Below are 19,598 nucleotides of genomic sequence, written 5' to 3' on the forward strand. Positions count from 1 at the left end.
ATTTAACTTCGTACAATTCTCTGGTCCTTAAAAAACTGGGTTTATACAAAACCTGCCCGCAACCTTTTAGGAAGTGATGATTCATTACCCTGTAAAAAACAATTACATCCATATAAACAAATGTTAAAACATAATGTATATTTTATACAACTCATTCAATAAAATTCTAATAATAAACAACGACATTTGTTGATATAATATAACTAATGAAAAACTTACGTTCTATAAGTTTTCAAAAACTTCTTTGAACACGACGTTTGTTGTAGAATTCAATGGATGGTTATCCTTGTCATGGATTAATATCTTAAGCCCTTTTTTGCTTTTGACCCTTGATATTGCAACATATAGTTGACCATGACTAAATACACTTCTAGGCAAATACAATCCAACATAATCCAATGACTGACCTTGAGATTTGTTAATTGTCATAGCATAACATATAGTTATGGGAAATTGCCTTCTAGTCATTTTGAGTGGCCACGGAGATTGTGTTGGAGTCATATCCATTCTTGGAATATAGATAACCCCTCCAATATTCTTTCCAGATATAATCTTTGCCTCGATAACGTGGTTTGCCAATCTTGTAACTATAAGCCTTGTTCTATTGCAGAGACCTTCAGGTTGATCAATGTTTCGAAGCAACATAATAGGGGTCCCAATCTTCAATTTAATCTTGTGGTTAGGTAGACCGGAAGTTGTAAGTGTATTCAAAAATTCCGGGGTCAAAACATCAAAAGCTTCATTTCCTTTACCGTCAAATGTGTCTACAAAATCTGAACTTAAATATTCCTTTTCTTCACCTTTGGGAAATTTTTTGAAATTTTGTTATTATAAATCTATGTTAGTACATATAAATATATGAATGTATCTATAAATATGTTTACAATGGATAACGCATACCTGGTATGAATCCCAAAACGTATTGATTTATGATGTCAACCGTTTCAATTGTTCCTGCCAATATAGCTCTTGATTGCAAAAATTCTGGATTCTTGTAATTGTTAAGAAAATTCGGATATGTTTCACTAACAATGGCTTCTAGTGGATCATCATAGTTAGAAATTAAGAAATCATTTGGAATAGGAATATCCGTGTAACCATCGTTAGGTTCTTCCAATTTCCCATCGCCAACTTTTAATATCCAATTAGAAAACAATTCTAATTCAGATGTACTTGAAGTATTGCCGGCTTGTTGGAGTCGCATGTTCTTTGTAAGCTTCAGCACAACACAATGATCCCAGATGTATGATGAATTTATTGTAGAATGTATTATATCTGAACGGCTGCCCCTTGGTACAACTGGTAATATTTGCCGAAAATCTCCACCAAATACAATTACTTTCCCTCCGAATTATTATGTTAACAAATGAAGATACTTACTGCGGAAGTTTCCAAATTTTCTTTGTTAGGGACCAACTTTGCATATTCAGTTTTAGACTGATTCTGCACATTGAAACATCGAATATTTATTATACTTGTTAAATATTTAAATAATACATGAATTAAGTGAATATTATACGTCTTCTACTATGTAGTCATTTTCAATCTCTTTAACAAAGGTTTCATCATCACAAAGCTTCCAAACAGACGCTTGGGAAAATGTTGGCTGCACCTTAACTCTAAAGGCCATTTTCTTATTCAACAGCATTTCAAGCTCATCAGGATAAACCATTGGATCATCTTCTCCATTCTAATGGAAAAATAAAATATCAACCATGAGTGATAATCTGAACTTTACAACTCGATAAACTATTAACATTTTAACTTATGTATAACAATGTACCTCCACCATAGAGTTATGCATAAATTCAGCAGTCATTCCAAGTATAGCAGCACATTCGGAATCCCAGAATACAAATCGATATTTTGATTCACCATTGCTAACATATATCTCAATCTTGTACCTATAGTATTTTAAACGAAGAAAATAATATGATTAATAACAAATCCATTACCAAATTTATTTGCAATTCATCTAGATTATATGTACCTTGGTATAGGTTGTTCGACTTTTTGCCCACATGAACATTCATAAGCTTTTTCAGGATTAGGTGCCTTCGAAGAACACCTTGTGCAGCCATAATAAAACCATCCATACTTTGAGACAGCAAATTTCAATGTGGTTGCTACAGTAACACATAAAGTTTCCTAAAAGCAAATCAAAAATGATATTAATTTCAAAAAGCAAACAATATAATTGTAATAGTAAAGATAAATTCGGCTCTATAGTATTCAACTTACATGTTTGATTTTGCAGAACTGACTTAAGGACATACATTTCACATTATGAACAAACCTTTCTACTGGCGAATACTGAGAACCACCAGACCAATTAGAAAGAGATTTTGCAGATTGAGTAGGCTTCTCCTTCTGTTCATTAGTAGGCAACCTATAGAAATAAGATTATTTTTAAAATTAAAAATTATGTATAATAATCTGAATATAAATAAATAAATAAAATCCATACTTAGACATAAAATCTTGAATTTCAGGGATGTCTTCATTTATCAACAATTTGGAACCACTCCATGCATTTGACACTGTAAATTGTATAATTAATATAAAAATTATTGAACGTATAATGAAAAATACAAATCAGCTATGTATTTATAAAGTCTGATAGTGTAATACCTTGGCCATCTTTTACCATTGCATGAGTGAGCAGAATTACAATAGCTCCATTATTTTTAGGATCATTGTAGTAAGCCAAAAATTTTGATCCATAGATTTCCCATAAATTGCAATTTATGCAATTACCCCTATTTTGCAATATAAATAAACAATATTATATGATGGGATTCATTGATGCAAAATATATAAATTTATCAAACACATAAGTTATGAAAACAATGCGCATTACTTCAAATCTTTCAGCACAACAGAAACAACAACTTTCTTCCCCGGAGTGTTGGATTGGATATGGTTTATCTCACTAACAGCACCAATAATATCTACATTAAAGTAAGGTTCATTATTGAATGTGTTTGCAAATATATAAGTTATATAAGTTATAATAGAATTTAAATTACCTTCCAGTCTATCGGTTTTGCATTTGCCTTGAAGTATCTCACCAAAATCTTTAAAGAAATATCCTTTAGGTGGAATATTTTGAAGTTCGATTGCCTTCATTGTGGTACCACCAAGAAACACAATTTTTTTTGAATGATCACATACCTTCCACTGAAAATCATTGTTATAGACACTGCCATTGTTTATAATGCATGTCATATTCTCCTTAATGACCTCTTTCCATTTCAGTAAATGGTCATGACGAATAAGGACCTGAATCCGATCACCCTAACAAAATGAAAATAATCTTCTTTTTATATGTTATACAAAAAAGCATTTTGTTGTAATTACTAACTATCATACAAAAATCTATACTTAAAAAAAGAAAAACAATTTACCAAGGAATCCATAACAATCATCTTCAAATGTTCAATACCCTTATTATTCACAACACTCCAAACATCCATTATTCGAACAGCAAGACGCCAAGTTTCTTTTGAGTCATTGATGTCTTTCACAAAATCAACCTTTCTACTCATTTTCACTGAAAAAAAATTCAAAAATTAATGTAACTGCAAATTTAGATGACTATAAAATTACAAACCTAATAACCTGAAAAAAAAAAAGAGAGTATATAAATTTGATAGAGGTGTGTGGCAAAATACTGAAAAGGATTCAACATTTGATGTTACACATATATATATAACATCGTTTTGATTGTATAATTATATGTTATTAAATTATAACTTTAAATTAAAAATAACTATTTAATATAGTTGATTAATATTAATTGAGTAATTTAATATTATTGTTAATTTACCTACCAATTAATTATTATTATTGATATTTACTCGCCATATATGATAAGAATATTTTTAAAATTTAAATAGTATATTTATTATTTGATTTGATTTGATTTAATTGAGATCCAAACTCTATAAATTAAAATCGGTTACTTATTATGAACAATAATATAGGGTCATTCCAATGTCAATCTATTATTAATTGAATTTTACATAGATGTAATTTTGCAATAACACGTTGGCATATTGAATCTTATACCGCTGTTATCTTTGCACTGACATATTTTATCCTTTCAACAGAATAATTATAGTAAATACGTACATTCTGTATACCGAATTATAATAAAAATGTATTAAAATCAAAAGCAATAAAACTGTTTACAGTAAATAAAAATATAGTCTAATTTCTTCATGATCATAAATATTTAAAGAAAAATTCATTGAAATAAAAAATCAATAATAAATCAAAAGTTGAAATAAATGCTAATGACACAACATATATTTAAAATTTTATTTGATATATTTTTATATAATAAATAAATTAGTAATAAGTAAATGAATAATCAAATAGAATAGAATTTTAAGATGTTATTCTATATTTTTATTTACTGTAAACAGTTTTATTGCTTTTATTGCAAAGATAACAGCGGTATAAGATTCAATATGCCAGCGTGTTATTACAAAATTACATCTATGTAAAATTCAATTAATAATAGATTGACATTGGAATGACCCTATATTATTGTTCATAATAAGTAACCGATTTTAATTTATAGAGTTTGGATCTCAATTAAATCAAATCAAATCAAATAATAAATATACTATTTAAATTTTAAAAATATTCTTATCATATATGGCGGATAAATATCAATAATAATAATAACAATAATAATAATTAATTGGTAGGTAAATTAACAATAATATTAAATTACTCAATTAATATTAATCAACTATATTAAATAGTTATTTTTAATTTAAAGTTATAATTTAATAACATATAATTATACAATTAAATATATATTTTTATTAAATTGTAAAATGGTAGAGTTAGTTAAAATGGTATAATATTGTCAGTGGTTTTGGAATAGCGGTTTTGGAATATTTTGAGTTATTAAGTGGGTAAATGGGATTAATAATGATGATAATAAATATTAATAAATAACAATAATAATAATAATAATAATAATAATAATATCAATTTATTCAATTAAATAAAACCCTAATTTTCATCGAACCGTTTCATATTACTTCTCCCTCTTTTCATATTCTCGGTTTGAAAAACTCATATCATACATCACCTAATTTTCATCCCAAATCCATAAAATAATTCAGCCATTGGAAATTACTCATATCATACATCACCTTACTCAATGAAAAACTCTCTTTTAATGTATTTTGATATATTTGAATCAATTTTTTAATTATATTTTATATAATATATAGTTGAATCAATTTTTATGTTGTCGAGACAAATTTATTAAATTGTAAAATGGTAGAGTTAGTTAGAGTATTAAATAGAGTTTAGTACGAAATTACTTATAGGAACATGAAAGTAGCTGTATTATGGATTGTAATTAGGGTAATTAAGTAATTATGGTGGTAATTAACTTTTATATATTAAAAGTAGATATATTTACTTAGAAACTAAAATTGTTTGCAAGTAGGCATGGCAACGAGGCAGGTTAACGGTTTTTATCTCCCTTAAACTCAAATCTCAAAATAATCTTTGTTTCCCGTCTAAACCTCCATCGGGGGATAGAAAACTAAAACCAAAATCCGTCCCTAACGGGTTCAGGTTGAGTTCAAGTGTCCCCGCCCCGTCACCATCTATTTTTTTAATAAAATATTTTTTTTTTCAAAATAGAATCATATTACAAATAATAAAATAAAAATATCTATAAAAAAATTCATTCATACATTTTAAATATTTTAAATAATAAATACAAATCAAAATATCAAAATATTAATCATATTTAATATTCTAAATGATAAAAATTAAAATAATAAAATAAACGGGGCGAATTCGGGAACAGATTCAGGATAGATACTAGTGTCTCAATTACCGGACTCGTCCCCATAATTTTTATGTCTCGTTATAAGACAATTTTTTTTTATAGAAAATGTAAAAAAAAATAATTATTTAGCCCATTTTTAAAAACATTATAAATATATAAAAATATTTTAAAAAATAGAGAAAATAATAAAAATATAAGAGATAGTGGGACCATGAGCACGAGGATGGTCCCATTTTAAAAGACATATTTATTTTATAGTCGTTCTAGGTTCTCCCTCCCCTCTCCTGCCTCTCCTCTCTCCACTTCAACTTCAACTTCAACTTCAACGGTTCAATCACTCTTTTCTCCACTTCACTTTCACACTTCCAATTACCCAAACCATACATCTCATAATAATACACACTTCTCAAACTCTTTCTTTCTCATCACTACAACACAACCTCCTCCAGGTACTTTCTCTCTCTCTCTCTATCTCTTTCAAACACTTCGAATTTAAACGAAACGTTTTTCAGTTTCAATGTTTTGAAATTTGCAGAAGGTGGGAATGGCTTACATGTGTGCTGACAGTGGTAACCTAATGGCTATTGCTCAACAAGTCATCAACCAGAAACAGCAACAAGAACAGCAAGAACAACAACATCATCAACATCATCAAAATCTCCTAGGTATCACTAACCCACTCTCTCTCCATCCATGGAACCACAACAACAACAATAACAACAATTCTGTTTCATCACTTCCACCTTTAACCTTCCCACCAACCGACTTCACCGACCCCTTTCAAGTCGGGTCGGGCCCCGACAACCCCGATCCCGCTTTCCACTTTCCTCCCCTCGACCCTCACTCCACCACCTTCCGTTTCTCCGATTTCGATTCCGACGACTGGATGGACACTTTAATGGCAGCCGCCGCGGACGTCGACGTCGGCAACACCCACAACACCCACAACACCGCAGACTTCCCTCTCAACCAGTTTTCATCCTGCCCGACCCGACTCCCACCACCTTCGGATCTCCTCTTACCCGCCACCGTTCCTCTCCAAATCCCAACCCAACCTACCACCACTCCTCACAACAAAAACGACACCACCGAAACGACATCCTCATTACCGTCGTCCACAAACCCACTTCTAAAATCACTAACCCAATGCGCAACTCTCATCGAAACCGAACCAAATCAAGCCGTGGAAACCCTAAATCATCTCAAAAAATCAATTTCACAAAACGGAAATCCAATTCAGAGAGTTTCATTCTATTTCTCCCAAGCTTTAACCAACAAAATCACCGCAGAATCACAACTATCTCCTTCAATTTCTTCTTCAACTACATGGGAAGAATTAACACTTTCTTACAAAGCCCTAAATGATGCATGCCCTTATTCAAAGTTCGCTCATTTAACTGCGAATCAAGCGATACTCGAAGCAACAGAAGGATTCAGCAATATTCATATAGTTGATTTTGGAATTGTTCAAGGGATTCAATGGGCTGCACTTTTACAAGCATTTGCAACTCGTTCTTCGGGTAAACCTAATAGTGTAAGAATTTCTGGTATACCTGCTATGGCTCTTGGAACTTCACATGTTTCTTCAATTTCTGCTACTGGTAATCGATTGTCCGAGTTTGCTAAACTTCTTGAGTTGAATTTTGAGTTTACACCGATTACTACGCCGATTCAGATGCTTAATGAGTCTAGCTTTTGTATTCAACCAAATGAGGCTTTGGCTGTTAATTTCATGCTTCAGTTGTATAATCTTTTGGATGAAACTACGAATTCTGTGGAAACTGCGCTTCGTTTGGCGAAATCTTTGAATCCTAAGATTGTTACTCTTGGTGAATATGAAGCTAGCTTGACGACCCGTGTTGGTTTTGTTAAACGGGTTGAAACTGCTTTTAATTATTTTGCTGCTTTTTTCGAGTCTTTGGAGCCAAACATGGCGTTGGATTCTCCAGAGAGGTTTCAGGTGGAGAGTCTTTTGCTTGGTAGGAGAATTGATGGTGTGATTGGTGTGAGGGAGAGGATGGAGGATAAAGAACAGTGGAAAGTTTTGATGGAAAGTTGTGGTTTTGAATCTGTTAGTTTGAGTCATTATGCAATTAGTCAAGCTAAGATACTTTTGTGGAATTATAGTTATAGTTCTTTATATTCTCTTGTTGAATCTCAACCTGGCTTTTTGTCTTTGGCTTGGAAAGATGTTCCTCTCTTGACTGTTTCTTCTTGGCGTTGATTCCATGAAATGGATTTTGGACTCAAATTTGGAAACGGGTTTCTTCCACCTAGTCTTTTTTCTCTGGTGTGGAACAACTACAACTGTCTATATGCCGTTGAGGATCATGCTAGGAAGGAAGTTCTTCAATTTATGATGTTTTGCTTGGTGAAGAAGGTATGCAGATTGGATGTGTTTGTTATCAGCACTTAGCACTGCACTACAAGATTTTGGGATCATTAAATCAAGTTATGTTTTGGGCTGTATTTTTAGCAGTTTGGTCTTAGTTTCCATTAATTTTCCTGTTTCTTTTTGGGTAGCATAATCTTTGCTATAGTTGTAGATGAAGGTAATGCTTTCTTTCATGTTTTGCTAGTATTGTAACTCTGTAAATTTGATTATGTTGTTTGGGGTTTAAATTTGTCTAAATATCAAAAAGGTTATTTTACTTTACTTTCTGACTGATTTTGTTGTATGGCATTGAATAGTACAAATATTAAAGAGGCTTTTTTTTCTATACTTTCTGACTCAGTCAGGGGTTATAATTTTTTCTCTGTATCTGCAAGTTGCAAATCTGCACTCTTAGGATTTGTCTATGCAAAACAGATTCATTTTCATCCAATGTAAATGCAGTTTCTTCCCAACTTGGCTGATAATTTATTAATTTCTAGCTGTACATAGTGATCATGATTGAGGAAAGTGTCAGTGTATGGGTCACACAGTCTTCTATGAGGCAATTGATTGAAAATTGAAGATCCTTTTTCACTATGTGCTTCTGTGATCGGTAAATGACGTACACACTGTGAACTGTTGCATGGAAACTAAGTGGGGTGATGACTGATGACACACTCTTTGTCCTGCCAACCTATTATATTGTTCATGCACAGTCAATGGAGTGAAAAAAATTACTCACTCCACTTTTGATTTTGGTTCTCTTATTTTCTTGATTTCACACCATCTGAATAAAGTTTGTTTCTTTTTGTTCAGCAAAGTTTTGTTAAATGGGCCATATGATATGATATCATAATAGTGGCTTTGTTTTGTGTCTCTTTCATATACTGCTTCAATCAAGTTGCTTGTCTAAGTTGTCTTCATCACACAGAGATGGTGAAGATGATGAAACAGTATTCTGTTTTGAGTGAGTTTGTAAAACGATTGGGCACGAGGGTGGTGACAAGGAAAGAGTGGCAGTGATGGTTTTCTGGTGTTGAGTGAGTGATGATGACAATTCAAGTGAATAGGACATTTTCTCTTTGAACTTGATCTGGCAGAAGGGTCCCATAAATGTAGACTACACTTTGTGAGGCTTAGATTTGTGTCCTATTACCCACTTTATATGGCAGAGTTCGTAACTCAAAACTCATAGATACACCACCACCATCCCTCATCTAGAATCACATTACCCCACTTGGAATAAGTGCAATTCAAGTGAGTACTAACAAAATAACCATGATTTCAAAGCATTGTTAATGAACAACTTAAGTTGCTACTAAATTGAAACAATGAATGTGAATTGGGACCACAGAGTACTAGGATGAATTTTATTTTCCATGGTTAACTAGTCACATCATGAGCAATCAAATCAAATCAAAAGATGGGTGTGTGTGAATTGAGAGGATGGAAAGACATAAATAAATACATTGGAAAATGATGCAAATGAAGAAATGCTTGTACAGGGAAACGATTCATATGTTCTGAACAGTAGGGACTGGTGTCTGTATTCGTAGGATGGCACAGACAGAGTGGCCCAAGAACAAATACTGGCTTTTAGTTTGCAGTTCTACCTATGCTATCTTCGACTAATAGCCTAGGGACTTAAATTTTTCCATTTTAATAATGAGTCATAAGAATTAAGAAAAAAAAACTGTTTTGAAAATAATATTTTTAATTATTTTTTTTCTACAAGGATCCATCAATTGCTGTAAGCCTGTATTAGTGCAATTGACAGACCTTTTTTTCTCTTTTCGTTTTTTATAATTTATAATATTATTATCTAATTAGTTTTATTAATATTTAAAATATTAATAAAATAGTTTAATAATACTAAATAATTATTAAAATGAATTATTTTAAATAGTTACATTATAAATGAATTATTTAACAACTAATATCAAATTTTAAAAATTAAATACTTTATAGAGTGTATTAAAAATAAAAAATAATTGTATATTAAATAAAATAAATATTATAAATAAATAATAAATTTGATTACAAAGTATGGTCGAGTCCTAGTAGGTGAGTGTCAGTTCCACATCAACGAGGTGTTTCCTACCGCTCACCTCAACAAGGTAGTTGTTGGTTGTCTGCATTCTGGATGTGACCGAGAAGAACTCCTTATTTCATGTGTAACATTTAGTATGTCATAAATTTTTTGTGTCATGTCATTGAAGATTCAGAGAGTTTGAGCGCATCTTTTCAATCGAGTTTTTGAGACCAGGTTAGATGGAACCATCCCACCTATATAGTCAAGTTTCTGATAAAAATACACTAGCTAGACTATTAAGTAGAATTCTTATTCAGATAAATCTTTCTCCTGATAATGGTACATCCTGACTCTAGTAAGGAAATGGCTTTGAGTCTAATATTTGCGAAAATATTTGTACACGAAGATGGAGCATTAGGACCTAGTCAGAATTTTTTTAAATGAGCTTCCCGATTGAGAGGGACTATTAGGAAAAAGCGGTCCTTAAAGTTATTCACACTATTAGAGTAAGGCTCAAAGTACTTAGTACTTTGTCGTAGGGATATGCATGACAATGAGGCGGAGCAAGGTCGAGTTTAAGCATTATCAGCCCCATCCATGCCTCTCTGTATCAGCCATGCCCCAGTCGGGGGTAACAATTGACCACTCAGCCCCGCCTTAAATGGGGAACGGGTTTTCCCGCCCCGTCCCGCATCCACCTGCAAAATAATTTTTTTAAATGCGATTTTTTTTCTAGTAAAAAAATTAATATTTAAACTAAATATTTAGTCAATTTAATAATAATTATAATATTTGGTGATTTTTATTTAATTTATATTTTTAATAAAAAGAATAATAATTCTAATAAATTTACTATCGTAAGATAAAGAAAAGTAAATGGGTAATACAATTATTAAATAAAGATAATAAAATAGATTCAATCTTGATCAAATAATCAATCATGCCGCTTCAATTCACCTATTGTCGCTACTTCCTTGCAAGGCACCCATTGTCCCAAGGCTTTCACCTGAATAAATTAATCTCAAGCGCATGATCATGTAACCAACAATGTCGCTTCAATTCACTCGTTCTTGATAATTCCTTGAAAGACACTCCTTGTCCCAAGGCTTTCACCCGGTTGAATTAATCTCAAGCACACACTTGTTAAAATCCAAGATTTTCCAATATGATCCACTGTCTCACGCTACTCCCTTGCAAGGTACCCTTTGTCCAAAGGCTTTCACTCGCTTGGATCCGAATTGCACAATCTTGTCCAAAAATTTCAAACCCTAAGAGATCTTGAAGGAAAGCCCCAACTCGGTTTTCTGATTTGAATGCCTCAAAGTTCTCAACCCAATATTCTCGGTACAACAAACCTAATTGGGCGTTATCAACCCTAATCTAGATAGCATCCACTCAAAAATGATTATGTGTAGTTTGATTGTGTGTATGCATAGATGGAGTTCAAGATGACGAGAATGCTTTGAAATCCTGGATTCATGTAGGTTTTACTCACTCTAGAAACCTTCCTAGAGAATGATGCATGTATGTAGTATTTATAAGCATGAGTAATTGAAGGCAAAAAGGAATGCAAAAGGAATAAAAATGAATGCAAAAATTCAAGATTTAAGGTCTATAGGTCGATCTATTCTAGCCATGTCTAGACCTATACAGGTAATGTGTCGACCTGTTTAAAGTATAGATCGACATGTAAAGGTTATGTGCTCCCTATAGGTCAACCTGACAAGACGACACATGAGACAAAGCCTACAAGCTTTAATAATGCAGTGTTGGTGTCAACCTCTACACTCTATGCGTTGATCTATGCTGAAGAAAATTTTCTTATAGGTCGACCTAAAGTCGTATGTGTCGACCTATGTAGTGTTTTTCACACAAAAATTCAATTTTTGATGGATAAAAATCTTTTCTTGCTGCATGAATCCTTTCTAAATCATTTCCAATCATGTTGACATGCTTACTAATGCTAAAGTGCATAATAAACACCTAGAATAAATTAATATCGTCCAATGTACAAAAACGCTAAAGTTTCTCCTAACTTTGACATAGTTTTGACATCATTCAAAACACATATAAACGGAAAGTTTCACTCACATACTCCCCCTTTTTGATGATGGCAAAACTTGAGACGATGCACTTCTTGTTCATGAAAATCTCCCCTTGAATGTGTGCATCATAACTTCATATACTTCTCCTCTTTGACAACACCAAAAAGAGACAAAGCACACTATTAGCAGTATCATATATTCAATATACAATACAAAGGCAATTGCAAAGATAAGAAGTGCACTCACATATATTCCTCATATATGAGAACACACAAGATTAATAAACATAACCATATTAAAAAATAGTCATAATCATTCAATACAACAACCAAAATATCATCATTATCTCAAATTCAAAATAGCAAAGTAATATTAGTTAATACATAAATCACAAGTAAAAAAAAACTAGAAACAAAATAAGGATGCATATTGACTCAAAGTATGATTCAACAAAATGCATAGTGACACATGGGAACAAAAGACATAAATCAAGACAAAATGCACAACACTTCATTCAAGCATCACTTCATCTTCTTCCATATCCTCTTGGCTTAGATCTTTCTCCCATATACCAACCTTGTCCTTCATTGCGATATTGAGAATCTAAGAAGTCACACATCTCTCGATAGAACCTTTCATAATGACCAAAATATACTTCTTGGGCTGAGATCAAGTGATTAATCTTGGCCAGAACATCAACATGATTAATGTTCATACCAGTCTGTAAGGACACCAGAAACTCTATCACATATGATGAATCTCTAAAAGTCAATGATGAATCTTTCTTACTTGATTCTCACGTTCGAGGAACTCCTTGGATGAATCTCTCAAATTCCATCTAGGCATCACAATTGTTGGGCAATGACGCCCCAGTTTGGAATTTGACCAAATATAACACCACAAGTCAAGAAGGAAAATTTTGAATTTTGTGGTCCATGCATAAAAAACACTAAAGGATGATAATTCATATGGTACTATATTACCATCCCAATGCACCAAGTTTCATATCTATTTTAGGTGTTATATCAATAAGATCTGAGAAATGAGAAAATCAAACATTAGTACAATAAGATTTATTGACATTAGTTTGATGTAAAAGAAATTTTCTGAAAAAATATTAAGTTTACATAGAGGAGGAATTGTAGAGCATCTAATCTCTTAAACTCGACATGACGACTTTGGTTTCATCCATCTTGACCACAACTTTCACGTGTAGACGTGTTTGTGGAGAAAATGTTATATCACATGTATGGTTAAGTATTCATTAGAATCATTTAATTCTGATTAGTGGGAAGTGTAGTTTGTGAGAAGCGTAGTTTGTTGGTGGTGTTTGTGTAGTGGTTTAGATAGATGTCACATACATTTAATTGAGTTGTGCTTATATGGTAGATGAAAAAAATGGAAGAATTTTTTAAAGGTTTAGAGTTTTTTAGATTTAGTAAGATTTATAAATAAGAGAAACGGAGAGATTTAGATGTATTACAATGATTATCTCAATGCATCCAGTTATATTTTTTTTGGTAATTTGTTGTATAGTCCGTATAAATTTTATATCAATTTTGATGTATAATACATACATAATTTGTATTCTCTTTGGATGATATATTCTCTATAAACTCTTTTTTAATATGTCGAATTAATTTTCTATTATATTAATTAATGCCTGATTACCAAAATCTGAGACAAATAACTCTGACATTTAAAATAAACAATACAATTTTGAATATCAATATTGCTTCCATTTTTAAAAAACTAGATATTTGAGCTATGAAATAAAATAAATAATGTGTTCAAAACTAATAACTTTGATATCAAATCACATAGACTAAAATTTTATAGCTATGATCCCTACATATAATCCAAAGGTTCTGAAACACAATAAACATTTTGATATACGAGTTAGACACAATATGTATTCATATAAATGCCAAGAAATTAGCAAATTATGGTGCATATGAATAAGGTTTTGAAATCAAACCTTTAAGGCAAAAGTTGCTTCAACATTGGAAGTGGACATGAAAAACTAGAAAAAAATTAATTATATTGAATATGAAACGTAACGCAGATGTGGAAAGATCAAAGAGAACAACTTTATACTCCCTTAATTTTAATGAACGACGGTTGGAATTTTTTCATACGGAATAAAAAATAGAATAATATTATCATAAAACATTATATTTTTATTAAATTAATTTTATTAAAATATTGAAAATGGTATCCAAAATAATAATTAAAGAACATCATTGAAAAACTATCCAAAATAATAATTAAAGGACACCGTTAAAAAAATAGTAATTATTACTACATTAAAAAGTAGGGTTGTTCATGTGTATGGATCGATCCACAAACTCACTGACCCGACCCAATACAACTCAACCCATAAATTATCTGAACCAATTCATTTACGGGTATACTCAACTCAACCCATAACAATCTGTATAGTTTGGATTCGGGTATTTGGTTTGAATTTTGCAATCCGTTGATCCAATTTATTGATATGACTTTAGTAATTTTTTATTATTTTAAATAAAAATATAAAATTAATATCTCACTAATAATCATAATTTTTTTTTAAAAAAATATTATCCACCAATAATACTACTTGACCAATGAATTTACGTAATTCTAAGATTAAATATTATTTCTTATTTTCTTTTGTATCATTTTCAACTTATGTATTTTATGGAAATAATGCGTCTTGTTGAATTTTATACTATTATAAAGTGTTATGTCGTGTTGATGAATTTTATTAGATATTATATGTTGTGTTTCATTGAATTTGAGTGTTATAAATGAATATGATTGTATCGAGTTGTGTTATATTTTTTTAAAACCGACAAAAAGAATCATAAAAAATATATTTTTTATTTGAAACACAACCTGCGAACCCAATCCAATCCAACCTATTAATGAACGGGTCGGGGGTTTTGACAATTAAATTACGGATTATACGACGGAACTAACCCATTGAAATTTGAATGGATTGGGTAACGGATTAGGCTAAACCCGATTCAACCCAACCCGCGTACACCCCTATTAAAAAATGAGAATGATAGTCATTTTAAAACAATTTTTATTTACTAAAACAATAATTATTTTAAAACAGATTAAGTATATAAGAGATGGCGTGGTTAACCTTTATAAGAGTTTTGAAAATTAAACCTAATTAATTATATTTTTTGTTAAATATATGATTTAGATTTGAATGATTAAGACATGACTTCTACTAAAGTGCAACTATATTTAGGAAATTGCGCGATCCCTATATAAATTATAAAACAACATCGAACATTAATTATAATATTAGAATGACATAAAGTCAGGTACAAAATAAATCAAGAGGTCATACGGTAAAAAAAAAATACTTCATCTGAATATACTACAATAATTTTGAAATTTCAACTTACTAATTGTGGGATATATGTATTCATCATTACTTTTGGATATATCGATAGGATATGAGAAATAAATAAAACATTATTAATTCGATGTAAAAGAAAATTTTGAAAAAATATTAAGTCATTCATGTGTAGAAGAATTGTAGAGCACCTAACCTCCTAAACTCAGCATGGAAATTTTGATTTCGTCCATCTTGATCACAACTTTTGTGTGCAAACACGTTCATAACAAAAATGTTATGACTTATATGGCTAGATGCAATTACATTTATAGGAATAAATTTTCATTAGAATCATTTAATGTTGATTTGTGAGATATATGAGTACTGTGTTTGGAAAGTGTAGTTTGTTGTTTTGTGGTTGTGTATGGCTAGATGCAATGACATTTAGAGAACCCACATCCATGCCATCTAATTTGGTGGTATAAATGGACCTCATTCAATATACTATACTACTTCACACTTCTCAATTATTTAAACAACTCAATTACATTTTTTAAATATTGAAAACTTTAGAATGGATTCCACTAATCTCACAATATAATCAAATATATATTTTACATTAATATATAAAATATATCATTGAAACAAATTAATTCAATTATATCAAAATATATTAAAAAGAAAAAAAACATATATTTAAAACAAATTAAAATATATAAAAAAATGAAAAATTTATTAAATAACACACTACACGGCACAAATAACTTATAAGAAAATATACTAAAAAAATCATAAATATTAAAATAAATTACTAACAAAAAATATACTAAACATTTAAAATAATTTTTAGTTGTGGTTGTTCTCATGCCTAAAACGTTTCCATATATATTCTATCAAATCTTATTGAAGGTGTCGATGAATTTCCTTGTCGCAAACATGGTGTCTTCTATGTAGGAATTCTTGAAAATCATTATTTGAATTGTATGTTGGTTCATTGCCTCGATGATCATAACAATAATCAAAATTGTTATCATATGTGGCACATTCATCTTCAACAATCAGGTTGTGTAAAATGATGCATGTATCTATTATATGCTTCGGTGTATCCTGTAACACCCTTCTAAATACCCCAAAATATTTAGTTAAAATAATAACATATCAATCAGAGTAATTATGCCCCGAAGGGTGTCACACAATCATTTCACAACATTTATCAAAACATCCTGTCATGCTCATTTATTAAATCAAAATAAGACTCTTTTGCATAATTCGCAGCGGGTACAAAACATCGACATTCAAATCATGTACTACATTACATGTAAAGTTGAATCAACAACTAAATTAAAACATAGTCAAACATTCCCTCCCGATGTTACATCTACCAGAGCATGACCCACTAAGGACGACACTAGACTCCATAGCACTAGCTTCTACTCAACTCACTGCTCGTTACCTGAAAAATAGATGTAAGGGTGAGTTCCTCAATCAATATAATAAGCATTATAGAACAACATGTAATGCTAAGTAAATAACACATCAATTCACCCTAATCATACTACGCACTCAGCATACGGCAATATCCGTTCAAACATCATATTCAACAGTAATATATATGGCATATGTATAATCTCAACCATACTCAACATCAACAACACAACACATAACACACATATAATACTGGAATACATCCATTCATATTATATGTCATACATTCATTATGAAATGAGACTCCACACATGCGGTACCGACTATTCTTGAACATACAGTTCAAGCTCACCGATCAAATCCAGATACGGCTACTAAGCTCACTAGTCCCACTCATTTGAGATCTAATGACTCACTCACCAATTCCTCACCATGGGAATTAGCTACAGCCCCGAAGGCTAGACTATGCACACTAATCATCTAGCATGCAAACATCAACAACAAACCCACCATGGTTCACTCACTAATTCCTCACCATGGGAATTAGCTACAGCCCCAAAGGCTAGAATAAGCATGCTAATCACCTAGCAATGCAACAACAACAGCAACAATTCAAGAATAGACATAAGCTCACACTCAAAGCCATAAAATAGTCTATTCACAAATGCATACATAACTGATACATTCACAGCATCATGCTTATCATCACACATCATTAATACATTTTATCACAAAAGCATATCACATCATGCCACATAATCAAATACAGTATTAGCACATTCTACTAATACCTATACTACTCAAAACAACGGGAAATGATCCCTGCTACATCATACATCAGCTAAGTACATCACTCAGCCTAAACAACCAAAAACTGCACAACAACAGCACAGAAAAATCACACTTCTGCCCATACGCGTATTGCCTATGCCCATACGCGTATTGCCCACACCTGACCAAATCCATACGCGTAATGCCCACGCCCATACGCGTATGCTACGCGTATCACATTCCCATACGCGTACCAACAGAGACCAAAACACGTTCAAAACATCATCTTCCTCATCCATACGCGTATTGCCTAGTGCCATACGCGTACCAGCCATCTCATACGCGTATTGCCTAGTGCCATACGCGTATGACCAGAAACCAGAACTCTCAGATCTGCAATGGCTTTCTCTGCTACGAGATCTATCCAATTTACCCTTCCACAGTCCAAATTTCACACAATATTACACATAACATCTAACACGAATCATACATTTTCGATTTCACAAATTGTTAACCTTTCTACCTCTAATTCCTACGAATTTCTCATCAATCATCACCCAAATTCGTTCATCAATAAGTCACAAGTTCATTACATATATCATTCAATCAGAGGCAATTTCAATGGTTTCTCACTACCCATCACATACTATCCCATAATACCCGTTAATCGATGATAAACCCCCCTTACCTGAGTTAATCCGGCACTTCCGTTAGCTTCAAGCTTTTCCTCTTCTCTTGCTCTGCCTCTTTGCCCTTTTTTCTTTCAGCCGCTTCTCTTTTCCTTTTTCACGTGAAAACCCTTTTCCAAAAATTAGGACTTTTTATTATTCCAACTTATTTTATTCCAACAAAATAATAACCCAATAATTATTATTCCAAAATAATGATAATAATCCAAACTTCCAATTATTCAATTAAATTAATAAATAAAATATTAATTTAAATTCAATAATTATCTTATTTTAATTGGGGTGTTACAACTCTCCCCCACTAAAAGAGTTTTCGTCCTCGAAAACATACCTCAAGCGAACAACTCCGGATAAGATTCCTTCATCTGGCTCTCAAGTTCCCAAGTCACATTGCCACCTGCTGGTCCTCCCCAAGCTACCTTCACCAAGGCAATCTCTTTACCCCGCAACTGCTTCAATTCTCGATCCTCGATCCTCATAGGTGATGTTTCCACAGTCAGGTTATCTCTCACCTGTACATCATCTATTTGGACTACATGCGACGGATCATGAATGTACCTCCTCAACTGAGACACATGAAAAACCTCATGCAAATTCGCAAGCGACGGCGGTAAAGCGATACGATAGGCTACCTCTCCTATCCTCTCCAAAATCTGATAAGGACCAATAAATCGAGGTGTCAACTTCTTTGACTTCAAAGCTCGACCAACACCAGTTATCGGAGTAACACGAAGAAACACATGATCTCCCTCTTGGAACTCAAGTGACTTCCTCCTCTTGTCATGATAACTCTTCTGACGACTCTGAGCAATTCTCATCTTCTCCTGAATCATCTTAATCTTTTCCGTAGTTTGTTGAACAATCTCCGGTCCAACCACAACACTCTCACCGGACTCATACCAACATAACGGTGTCCGACATCTCCTACCATACAAAGCTTCAAACGGTGCCATACCAATGCTCGAATGAAAACTATTGTTGTAGGTAAACTCAATTAAAGGTAAGTAACAATCCCAAGCACCTCCTTTTTCCAAAACACAAGCTCTCAAAAGATCCTCTAGTGACTGAATCGTTCTCTCAGTCTGACCATCAGTC

General features: G+C 32.1%; 2 protein-coding genes across 2 annotated transcripts; one reads left to right on the top strand and one right to left on the bottom strand.

Annotated features, from left to right (window-relative positions):
- Positions 1 to 222: 222 nt before the first annotated feature.
- LOC127103322 (uncharacterized) lies at positions 223 to 1,672 on the bottom strand. The gene is made up of 4 exons (XM_051040587.1): positions 1,520 to 1,672; positions 1,381 to 1,443; positions 901 to 1,216; positions 223 to 800 (listed from the first exon to the last, which is right to left on the bottom strand). Exons 1-4 carry the CDS (start codon positions 1,670 to 1,672, stop codon positions 223 to 225), a joined length of 1,110 nt encoding a protein of 369 aa, XP_050896544.1.
- A 4,401-nt stretch (positions 1,673 to 6,073) lies between these two features.
- On the top strand, positions 6,074 to 8,483 carry LOC127106681 (SCARECROW-LIKE protein 7). The gene is made up of 2 exons (XM_051043995.1): positions 6,074 to 6,276; positions 6,363 to 8,483. Exon 2 carries the CDS (start codon positions 6,372 to 6,374, stop codon positions 8,049 to 8,051), a length of 1,680 nt encoding a protein of 559 aa, XP_050899952.1. The 5' UTR covers positions 6,074 to 6,276; positions 6,363 to 6,371; the 3' UTR covers positions 8,052 to 8,483.
- The last annotated feature ends 11,115 nt before the right edge of the window (positions 8,484 to 19,598 follow it).

Source organism: Lathyrus oleraceus, chromosome 7 (genome assembly GCF_024323335.1).
Source record: "Lathyrus oleraceus cultivar Zhongwan6 chromosome 7, CAAS_Psat_ZW6_1.0, whole genome shotgun sequence".
NCBI classification, from domain to species: domain Eukaryota; kingdom Viridiplantae; phylum Streptophyta; class Magnoliopsida; order Fabales; family Fabaceae; genus Lathyrus; species Lathyrus oleraceus.